The sequence below is a fragment of the Euphorbia lathyris genome, chromosome 1 (assembly GCF_963576675.1).
Source record: "Euphorbia lathyris chromosome 1, ddEupLath1.1, whole genome shotgun sequence".
Lineage (NCBI taxonomy): Eukaryota > Viridiplantae > Streptophyta > Magnoliopsida > Malpighiales > Euphorbiaceae > Euphorbia > Euphorbia lathyris.
Genome location: NC_088910.1, coordinates 54,626,545 through 54,637,923, shown reverse-complemented (window position 1 = coordinate 54,637,923; position 11,379 = coordinate 54,626,545). Strand labels below are relative to the sequence as shown.

Here is an 11,379-nt window from a genome sequence, read left to right as displayed (position 1 = left end):
CGCTTCGAGTCTCAAATCATCAATATTCATATTAAATGCTTCCATAGTATCTTGTGGGATTCTCGGTTGAACCATGTCAAAATAAGTCTCGTGTTAGGAAAACGATCGACTAGTACCAACTGATACAAATCATAACGACATTGATAATTTTGATCTTAAACTAACAAAGAAAGATATTATTCTGTAGTTAAACTAGAAGAAAATAATCTTAGAAGGTTTGAAAACCTTAGACTCCAATGGAGAACAACATGTATTTGATTAGATAAAAGTGCATCCTTAAATGGGAGCCTTTTATACCTCCTTAACCCTAGGATAGAAATGCCATAATATCCCTTAATGCACTACTAACATCACTTAAGACATTAGGGGTAGAATGGATACAAATAATCTAATGGCAAACCAGAAAAATATGTTAAAGGGCAAAACAATAAATATGTATTGACAACGGTACATTGAACATGTGCAGAAATGGCAGAACTCGACAGAACTTGCTGGTGAAGTAATTCCACACGTGGTGTGTCTTGAGGTACACGTCGTGTGGGGTGAAGCTTCAATAGTCCACATGACGTGTCGTGAGAGTGACACGTCGTGTGAATTCTTTGAAAAAGAAGAAGAAACTCAGTAAGATTCCACACGACGTGTGGTATGGATGGCACATCGTGTGGCCTTCCTTGCCCTATTTCCTCATGGCGCACTTGCTCACACGAGTTGTTGCTGTCCTCACACGTCATGTGAGCCCTATTTTAGGGGTTCCTCCGCTCCCTTCACATTGATGTCCTCATCACTATGTGAATTAAAATGCTAGAAAATTATTTTCCGTCTTGTTTTTCTACGCTAAATTCCCAACACATTCATCCCCTAATCAATTAAAATTGGTGAAATTTCAACCAATGTGGATGTTAAGTTAACAGTCCTGTTAAAATTTTAACCTATCTAACAGAAATTTGATCCATAAAAGTTCATGGAACTGTTAAAAATTTAAAAGAGCTATTAACTTGTCGTCCACGTTGGTTCAAATTTCACTAATTTCAATAGGTGAGAGGGAAAATGATACCAAATAATACGTCAAGAGAGAAATATCAAAATTTTGGATAGATCAATAGACTAACGGTATTTTAAGTAAATAAGCAACTATATGTATTTAGCTAAACCCGTAACTAAACCTATGAACTTTCATGGTTTTAAGAAATGAGCCTCCCGTCATTTATTTTTTCAAAGCTCTTAAATTTTAATTTTCCCACGCGTAGAAGCTCAAATTTTAAACTATAAAAGTTGAAAGAAGTAAATTATTATGAGTAAGTATTAACATATTCCACTAATGTAGACCTTTTTGACCCACTCCATCAATATCATACACACACCAAATCACTTATTTAAGACGGAGGAGCCTCAATCACTCACTCGCCTAAATTAAATTGCAAGCATTTGTTCTCCTAATTTTATTAAACCTGCTCAAATTTCTTCGAAATCTAGACTCGTCTTTTCTTTTTTCTTTTTTTTTTAACCATATATAGCCTTAACAGTTGCTTCAATAATAATAAAAAAGCCTTATTAATAATCTATTTATTAGGAGTATAAAATAAAATGTCAATTTAGTTTTTTTTTTTTTTTGAAGATAAATGTCAATTTAGTTAAAAGTAACTTTAAGCATTCATATAGTCTTTAATAACAAAAAAAAATAATATTTGTTAAATTAATTAAAGATGACACATGTCAGTATTAGAAATTGAGACGTGTCAAACAAAATCACCAATAATATGCTAACATAGATCACTTGCAGACTAATTTAACCAAAATTCGAGAAATTATAGAGGATAATCAGATTCTCCGACTCAAATGATGGAGAATCTTCAACACAAAAATTACATGTGTTGTACACATCATTAAATAAAAAATCATTTTATTTATTTATAAGACGTTATTTTTGTGTTTGAGTTGTAGAACCCAACGCTGCTTATAATTTCTCTTAAAATTTACAAATTGCGGATTAAATTGAAACTTTAGATCAAGGTTGTAAAAAGCGCTAAGACTAGTCGGGCGATATGACTATTGAAGATAAATAGGGGATTAATTGAAAATTAATCGGATTTGTACTTTTATATTTTTTATTTATTAATAATCAAATTGTTATATAAATTCAATTAAACTATGTATTATATTATCTAAAATTAATAATATAAAATAATTTAATATAGAAAAAGATATATATTTGTAACATATATTTTTAAAAATGGCAAACATCAACATTTCAATAACAATATCATTGGTGGTGAAGCTCTTAGCCTAGTGGTTAAGAGCTTACCTATGACTAGGAAGGTCATGAGTTGGAGTCACATCATATAATTCATCAATAGTTATGAAACATTGTCCTTAAAATTTTAAACAATATCATGAAAACAAGTACGCAATTAAACCAAAATATCCCAAAATAATAAACATAATCCACAAATCTCAAAAATGAATTATTGACACAAAATAATAATAACAATAATAAACATTTTTTTTGTTCATCATGCAACTATACAATCTATGTGCCTAGAGGGCCAAAAAACGTCTAAAGAGACTAAAATCGAAAGAGATTCTCGATTTCGAGCGCCTAAACGGTAAAAGAAGGCTGCTTTCGACAAAACTGAGGCTTTTATCCATGTTGTATATTAGGCATTAGTTAGTGTAAATAGAATGTAGACTGGGAGTAGAAGACTTGAGTTGAAAGCAGTCCAAAGTCACCTCAACTCACCACAATTAAAATCAAATAACCGTTGAGATGTTATGTTCAAAAAACTCCCGCCAGCTACCAGCTTTTGCATCATTTCATCTGACTTCACAACTTTTGCTTAAAGATCCAGAAATCCAAATAAAAATACAGTCTAACAACCAGTAGGTGAAACATCTTCAACTATTTCATTTTCCTTTTTAACATTCATCTCTACCTCCTCTCCTCTCCTGCCTGCAACTTCAACATGACAAAATGTTGCATCTTTTCTCAATTCAACTTCATTATCTTGGTCTCTCTAGCTCTCTTGATGTTGCCCAATTCAGGTACACTTTACCTTAGGACATCTTCATTTCTTGCTAATGACATTCTTTCTTCTTTTAGTCTAATCTAATCTAATTAATTAATGAATGCAGGTGCATATGATCCATTAGATCCAAATGGGAATATAACCATTAAATGGGATGTCATGTCTTGGACACCAGACGGTTATGTGGTGAGTATCATCATCATCATCATCATTTTTGTTCTATTTGCTCAAGGAATTCACTATTTATATATTTTCCAACTTCTCCTTAAATTAGTAACAGCCAGAATGCATTTTGGCACTTGACATTGTCATAGTTTAAGGATTTCATCAATAACACCCTATTTGGCAAATGGAGCTTTGAATTTAGCAGTTAGCTTGTTACAACATTAGCAGTTGATTAGCAGATTTGATTAGCTGTTTGTGTAAATGTTAGTTGATTTCTGGATATGGTTTATTTGTTTGTTAGGTAAAGATAATAATTAGGAACACAATAGTATTTTAATGTAAATGTTTCAATTCTCTATTTGAAGAGCTCCTTTCACCAACTTGTTTTGAATAACAATTTGAGTACAATCCTCGTTTTCAAACTATTTTTTTTATCAAACATCACTATTAGAAGTTTTTATTAGTTTGTTGAAAAAATTAAAGCCCCCTCAACTCATAGGTTTTGCCTTCATAGAAAAAGCTTTTGCAGGGTTGAAACTCAAACCAGATTCAAAAAGTTAGAAAAAGGAAATTATCATGTTTTTGAGATTATTCTTACTTGAGATCAAAAAGTTAATCCAGTAGTTTGTATAAGATGTTAACAATCCTTGGATCAATTTTACTATAGGCTACAGTAACCATGAACAACTTCCAATTGTATCGGCACATAATGAGCCCTGGCTGGACCTTGTCCTGGTCATGGGCTAAAAAGGAAGTGATATGGTCAATGGTAGGAGCTCAAGCCACAGAACAAGGAGACTGTTCCAAGTTTAAGGGTAATATACCTCATTGCTGCAAAAAAACTCCAACTGTTGTTGACATGCTTCCCGGAGTCCCTTACAACCAGCAATTCACCAATTGTTGCAAGGGCGGTGTCATTGCAGCGTGGGGCCAGGATCCCGGTGCGTCCGTCTCCGCCTTTCAGGTCAGTGTAGGACAGGGTGGAACCTCCAATAAGACGGTTAAACTGCCTAAGAACTTCACTTTGCTTGGTCCGGGACCTGGCTACACCTGTGGCCCTGCAAAGGTTGTGCCGTCTACCGTCTTCCTTACGCCTGATCGCAGGCGAAAAACTCAAGCACTCAGTAAGTTTTCTCTCTTTAAGTAACTATATTTTGAGCTGAGAGCACCACATAAGATGTTAAAACTTCTTTGTATGCAGTGACTTGGAATGTAACTTGCACTTACTCACAGTTTCTAGCCTCAAAAAATCCAACCTGCTGCGTCTCCTTCTCGTCGTTCTACAACGAAACTATCACTCCTTGCCCTTCTTGTGCTTGTGGTTGCCAGAATAAGAACAGCTGCATCAAGTAAGCCTTAAATGTTGAAATGTTTCCTTGTCCGTTTTATCAGAATTATGGAAGTGACTCACTAATGGTACTTTCAAATTGCAGGAGTACCTCAAAGGAAGCACACAGAAAGGGAATAAACACACCAAAGAAAGACAATGCAGCTCTGCTGCAATGTACACATCACATGTGCCCTGTTCGTGTGCATTGGCATGTCAAGGTCAATTACAAAGACTACTGGCGTGCCAAGGTTGCTGTCACCAATTTCAATTATAGAATGAACTACACGCAATGGACACTTGTCGTTCAGCATCCGAATCTCAACAATGTGACACAAGTATTTAGCTTTGATTACAAGCCTCTTGTACCATACGAGGCCATTAGTGAGTACATGAATCATTCAAACATTTTCGTTTTCATTTTCATTTGCAGAAGCTAGCTGCAGATAAAATGCTGAAGAAGTTTACTGATTAAAATTCTAGGATGCAGTCATAACACTTGTAAATGACTTGTTTGTGCAGATGACACTGGCATGTTCTATGGCATGAAATTCTACAATGACCTTTTAATGGAAGCTGGCCCTTTCGGAAATGTACAGTCCGAGGTGCTTCTAAGGAAAGACAGGAACACTTTTACTCTGAAGCAGGGATGGGCATTTCCCAGGAAAGTGTATTTCAATGGTGATGAATGCAAGCTGCCGCCACCAGATGCATACCCGTACCTGCCAAATTCTGCGCACGCAAAGCCAGTCGCATTTTTAATGGCAGCTTCTTTGCTCTTGATGTTAGTATGCATCTGGTGATCATGTTTTATGGGGAAAATGATATAGTTAAAACATTCAGATCTCTTTGTAACAGACAATGCAGAGCAATTTTGAAATCCAGAACATTTCTTTTAGCAGGTATACAAATCATTATTGACTCTTACCTACAAATTAGTTGTGCTAAAGTGCCAAAGAATGAACATGTTTGTCAAATTATAGTGCATCCTTAAACTACTGGAATTTCTGCAGCATCTGTTGTGAACCACTATAAAATCATATTGTTTCATTCTCCTATTTGCCTTTTAATTTGTCTATACTTCTGATTTTCTTTTCTGTAGCATAAGAAGCAGTACATATAGTGATAGAAACAATACCAAACAAGAATAATTTGTATTATATAAAATGGGAAAGAAAGCAGAGGAGAGTTTATTGATCCGAATTAGAAGAACAGAATTAAGGAACAACCAGGAAGAAGAATCTTCCCTCTCTCAAAGAGAGCCCTGCTACAGCAGAAAAGAGATACAAAATTGCCTGCCTCTTCTAACAGATTACCCTCCTATATAACAGAGCGTAATACCCTAGGAATAACTAATTGTGCACTCTCCCCTAGGAATAACTAACTTACTTGCCAGCTGGCTGTTTGGGTCCCACAGTCATTCTCTTATTCCTGCGTACATACACTTTTAGCTCTTTAGGACCATTTGGGTTTGCTTGAAGAATTTCATCTGAATTAATAGCATAATCCCTATCATATAGTTAGAGAATCCATAGATGAAAGTAATGATAGAAATAAATCCAGTAATCAACTACAAGTTCTCCGCGAAGTTTCTTATTATATTGATAAGAACATATATATGCTATGAATATTCTACAGACAAAATAACCAAGTGTGTAAAGAAGAGACCTAAAATACAGTTTACTTAACAGAAAAACAAACAGCTATAGCTTGAGAAAATAATTTGTGGAAGAAATACTCTAAAAGACAATTCATAAATTCAAAAACTGTGGTGAGATCTGTGTAACAAGCTATCGCATACTCCTTCTGTTGCATTGACTTTCAGCACTTGACATATTTGAGCTATAGAATGGTTTCCTTGATGTTCCAATGTAGATCATACCCATTCAGGTTTACAGATTGTTAGAGAATATATAGCTTTTAGTAGTTTCGCTAGGACATGTTTCATCACACGAAAGCAAAGAAGATGACAATGTACACCAAGAATGCCATGGCTGGACGAATAATCGAGATAATTAGACGGGAACTGTCATTTGGCAACCATGGATAGGCATCTGGAGGTGGCATAACACAATTATCACCATTAAAGTAAATCCTCCTAGGGAAAGCCCATCCTTTATCGAAAGTGAATGTTGATTTATCTTTTCGGAAAAGCAGCTCTGACTGCACATTCCCAAGAGGACCAGCTTGTGAAAGAAAATCATTGTAGAACTTAACTCCCCATAGCATAGCAGTATCATCTGCAAAACACAATTCATTTCCCAGAGTTCACATCAGAACTAAAAAGAATAAGTGGAAAAGAGGAGAGAAATTATTCTGGCAAGATTTTACTCACTTAATCCATCATAAGGAGTGAGTGACTTGTAATTAAAGCTGAAAAGCGTGGTGAGGTTGTCGAAGTTGGGATGCTGCACAACTAGACTCCACATTGTGTAATTCATTTTGTAATTGAAATTCGTGATCGTGACCTTCACCCGCCAATACTCCTTGTAATTGAGCTTAACATGCCAATGAATTCTAATTGGACACATGTGGCTGGTACACTGGACCAAAGGTGTATTGTCTGGTTTGCTTTGACTAACCACGGAAGCTAAATGCGGAGTCTTTGGACTGTCATGGATAATGAAGGACAAAGATCATTAAACAAGACCAAGTGCAGTAAAAACATATGTAAGAATTTAAGAGAGAAAATAACTTAATTATATAGCAAAAAAGATAAACGAGAAAACTTACTTCACACAGCTCGCAGATCCTGCTGTGCTGTTCTGACAGCCACAAGCACAAGTCGGGCAACTTACTATTGTCTCATTATAGAAAGAGGACAGAGAAACACAACAGGTAGGTGTCTTTTGAGCCAGGAACTGTGAATATGTACAAGTAATATTCCAGGTCACTGCCAAGACATGCGAGCAAATGTTAGATAAATTACAGAAACTTGTTTAATGTTTAACCATAATGAAAGACATATTACTTTATATAAACAGGAGTAACACTTATTCAGCATTAATCAAATCCTATTTCAGGCAATGGCTTATAAAAGGAAAATGTTTTAGTGTAACAACTACAGTGTATTCATAAAAGAACTATAAATAAAGATTTGAAAGAGGTGGATAAGCTACATACATAAGCAAGAATAAAATGTAATGAGGATATAGCTCATATTTATTAACCATCAGCACCAACTAAAAATACGCACGCATGATCACAAATCGCAATTCAATATTGATCCTATATAATTTTCAAAGACTTAGCATAGAACTTACTCAAAGCTTGAGTAACTCTTCTTTTGTCTGCTGAAATAAATTTGGTCGGCCTAACAATCTTTGCTGGCCCACAAGTGTATCCAGGCCCTGGTGCTTTCAAGGTGAAGTTCTTCGGTAACCTAACTGTCTTGTTCGTGGTTCCAGCAGCACCTACACTGATTTGGAAGGAGCTTACAGCACCAGCAGGGTCTTGTGCCCATGAACTCATTACTCCACCTTTGCAGCAATTGGCAATCTGCTGGTTGTATGGAGTTCCTGGCAATAAATCCACAACAGTTGGATCCTTCTTACAGCAATGTGGGACATTTCCTTTGTATTTTGAGCAATCTCCTTGCTCTGTGGTTTGGGCACCCACCATGCTCCAGATTACTTCCTTTTTCGCCCATGTCCATCCCAATGTCCAACCTGGTGTTTGAATTTGACGATATTGCTGGAAGTTGAACATTGTAACAACTGCCTGTCAAGCATAATAAGAGAACAAGCCAACGACATTAGCATTTGAAGAATAACTTCAAGGTATGTTACGGTCTTTGGACTACCAAATTGAGTTTAAAAAGCATATTAAATTGGAGAAACAAAAAATCACTACATCAAAGCTGAGGGGAGCATGAAAGGAGATACAAAAGATGTTAACCTAGCTTAGATTTGAAGAGATAACCATGCTTAATACTACAAGTTAGTACTAATTCAGAAGCACAAGAATGAATTATTTTGACCAGTGAAGAAAATTAACTTGTAGAACGGTTGAAATCAGAAGCTGTTAATAGGTAGATGTGAAACATAAAACTGAATCATTTACTTACAACATAGCCATCTGGAGACCAGCTTATCACATCCCATTTCATAGTGAGATTTCCATTTGGATCAAGAGCATCATAGGCCTCTGCAATTACATCAAGCCAAAATCGAAACTACGTTTATTAAGTTCCAAAATTCTCACAATATCCAACTGAAGCAACAAGTGAAAACAGACAAATGCTCGATTATCAAATAGAAATCTAATGGCCAAACAAAGATCTACACAAAAACACCACCAGTAACAGCTCCAAGTTAACAGATCAATCCAATTAAGCGAAAAGTAAAGTAAAGAAGGTATAAGATCTTAAGTTGAAGCTACTAATACAAATTTCAGGTTTCTTTTTCACCAAACTGCAAAGGCTCTCAACTAACCTAGTTAATTGAAAGTGAGACAATTCTATAGTAGTTAAGCAAATCTAGATTCAATAAGAAATACATAAAACACAAAGCGTGGAAAGAAAAGGAGAATGACCTGAAGGAGTGAAAGTGAAGGAAGAAAGCAAGAAGACAAGGAAAACAATAGAGGTTGTGAGCTTGGTGATGGATCCAGCGACTGAAGAGAAGTGAAACTCCATTTTGCTGAATTGCAGAATTGAGGAGTAAAATCAGAAGCTAATGATTCGTTTCTTCAGATGAAGATCTGCATGAGAAAGAAGAAAACAGCTGTGTGTGTTTTGTAATGTGGACTTTCTTCTCACATGGAAAGGGAGAGCTTTCTTCCGCTCAACTTGGATTTTATAAAAGCTACTGATTTACCAGAAATTTTAGTATAAACCACACTTCAAACATAGATGCAGCTAAATTAATTTATGCCGTGCTGTTAAATTACTATATTATCCTTCAACTGTCATTTTACTTCCTACAAACATTCCACTCACTGATTATATTAGGTTTCTAAAAAAATAAATAAATAATATAATATATATACTACCCCTCCATTAATTAAACTTTAATTTTTCAATTTTACACATTAAATTCCTAATTGATTATAATAATATATATTTATCATAATCTTGTATCTAAATTTGTACAGCAACAACCTCAATTTGTTCTATTGATTTAGTAGGAAATGAACCAAAAATGCGAAGAAAATGGAAAATAAATAAGTTTAATTTGCATTATTTTTGGTTTTATAATAGGGCAGTTTGGGTAGTAGTTAGGGGTAGTAATGGTAGAAGAGTAAATAAATGATAATAATTGAAAAGAAGAAAAGTAATAAAAGCATAGGGTCAAGGGGGTGTGGAGTAGAAGAAGATGCATTCCATCTTAATCCCAAACTGTCGGTGCACACTAAAATATTCACTTTCATTGTCTCTCTCTTGCTCTAACTACTCTTATTATATTACTAATTATTTTTAATATTAAAACAAATGAAGGATATATTTGTCGGTTCATTTTTTTTTTAATGAAAGGTTGGAACGCGATTAAGAGGTTAGACATCCCAACTTATTAAGATATTTATTTCGATAACTTTTTTCCTGAAAAGAATGAATTTAAAAAGTCTCTACCGGACAATCAATGTTAAGTACAGAATGTAAAAAAGACGGAACAACATGCAAAAACATAGGACAAGAATAAAAACGAGAGGACTTCGCTAAAGAGTGAGCCACCCCGTTCGCTTGTCGCTTTGCAAAACAAACAGAGTAATTGTTGTTAAGAAGAAGAGAACGACAACAGGAAACCGACGAACCAAATTCTGATACATCATCAGCTCTGGAAGTAATAACATCAACCATAAATTTTGCATCCGACTCAAAAACCACCTGACTATGTCCCTCCTCCATCACCCATTTCAGCGCAGAAAATAACACAAGAGCCTCACACTCTTGTACCGATGGTAATCCGACAACGGTTGAGGTCCTCGCTACCACAAACCTCTAATCCGCGTCTCTTAAAACAGCACCTAGACCAACCTGCATGGTATCCCCGAAACAGACAGCGTCCACGTTGCACTTTAAACCAGAAGACGGCTTCTGCCATAAAATTTCTGATATATCCGCTGCTGTACACGAATTACCGACCCCTTGCAGCAGCTCGCGCCTTTCTCTAGTCATTTAAAACCTCGGCAGTCACAGTGATAACTTGGTTTGAACTTTCAGATACATTCTGCCACAACTTTTTATTTCTGCTCCTCCATAAACTCCAAAGTATCATTAGGAATTTCTCCCCATTAAACCTGCACAAACTAGCCATAGCAACAAAAATAAATCCCAAAAAACTATCAGCAGCTCCCGTCAAATGTTGCAAAAGCATCAATAAACCCGCATCCCGCCAAGCATTAACAGCAAAAGGACATAAAATGAATAGGTGCCAAACATCTTCAAGATCATTACCACACACAGCACACCTATCCGGAATCTGTAATTCTTTCCTACACAAGTTAAAACGCAATGGCAAACAATTTCTAACAAGATGTCATATAAAAAATCTAACTTTATAAGGAATATTTGCCATCCAGATTTTGTCCCAATCACCCCTAACAATAAGATGATCATTAGGAGCCACAACCTCCGTAGCCAATGCGTAAGCACTCTTTACCGTATACAGACCCGACTTGCTTTCATTCCAAATTGATTTATTCGTAGCAATCCCAACTCGTGGAGGGAGTTTAAGAATTTCCTTAACATCTCTTTCTAAGAATAACTCCCCTAACAGCTCAACCTCCCAACTAATAGTTCCATGAATAAACAAATCGCCAATTGTCAAGTTTTCAAAGCCACTAATAATTGGCGTTTCCAATTTCAACTTTCCCTTATCACGGAGCCAAAGGTCTTTCCAAATATTAATGGATTTTCCATCTCCA

At 35.7% G+C, this 11,379-nt stretch overlaps 2 protein-coding genes across 2 annotated transcripts; one reads left to right on the top strand and one right to left on the bottom strand.

Annotated features, from left to right (window-relative positions):
* The first annotated feature begins 2,886 nt into the window (after positions 1-2,886).
* LOC136233669 (COBRA-like protein 4) lies at positions 2,887-5,567 on the top strand. Its single transcript, XM_066023389.1, has 6 exons — positions 2,887-3,039; positions 3,130-3,209; positions 3,856-4,312; positions 4,390-4,537; positions 4,622-4,899; positions 5,038-5,567. Exons 1-6 carry the CDS (start codon positions 2,961-2,963, stop codon positions 5,316-5,318), a joined length of 1,323 nt encoding a protein of 440 aa, XP_065879461.1. The 5' UTR covers positions 2,887-2,960; the 3' UTR covers positions 5,319-5,567.
* Positions 5,568-6,081: 514 nt separating this feature from the next.
* On the bottom strand, positions 6,082-9,344 carry LOC136233661 (protein COBRA-like). The gene is made up of 6 exons (XM_066023383.1): positions 9,049-9,344; positions 8,582-8,661; positions 7,779-8,235; positions 7,249-7,408; positions 6,851-7,125; positions 6,082-6,755 (listed from the first exon to the last, which is right to left on the bottom strand). The coding sequence occupies exons 1-6, from the start codon at positions 9,149-9,151 to the stop codon at positions 6,463-6,465; spliced, it is 1,368 nt and encodes a 455-aa protein (XP_065879455.1). The 5' UTR covers positions 9,152-9,344; the 3' UTR covers positions 6,082-6,462.
* Between the last annotated feature and the right edge of the window lie 2,035 nt (positions 9,345-11,379).

Bases quoted from the DNA above. Each gene is read 5' to 3' on its own strand.
- LOC136233661 (XM_066023383.1), bottom strand. From the start codon at position 9,151: ATGGAGTTTCACTTCTCTTCAGTCGCTGGATCCATCACCAAGCTCACA. The intron at 8,236-8,581 runs GTAAGTAAATGA...TATGCTTGACAG, and splicing joins GGTCTCCAGATGGCTATGTT to GCAGTTGTTACAATGTTCAA. The intron at 7,126-7,248 runs GTAAGTTTTCTC...TATCCATGACAG, and splicing joins GGATCTGCGAGCTGTGTGAA to TCCAAAGACTCCGCATTTAG.
- LOC136233669 (XM_066023389.1), top strand. From the start codon at position 2,961: ATGACAAAATGTTGCATCTTTTCTCAATTCAACTTCATTATCTTGGTC. The intron at 4,313-4,389 runs GTAAGTTTTCTC...CTTTGTATGCAG, and splicing joins GCGAAAAACTCAAGCACTCA to TGACTTGGAATGTAACTTGC. The intron at 4,538-4,621 runs GTAAGCCTTAAA...TTCAAATTGCAG, and splicing joins AATAAGAACAGCTGCATCAA to GAGTACCTCAAAGGAAGCAC.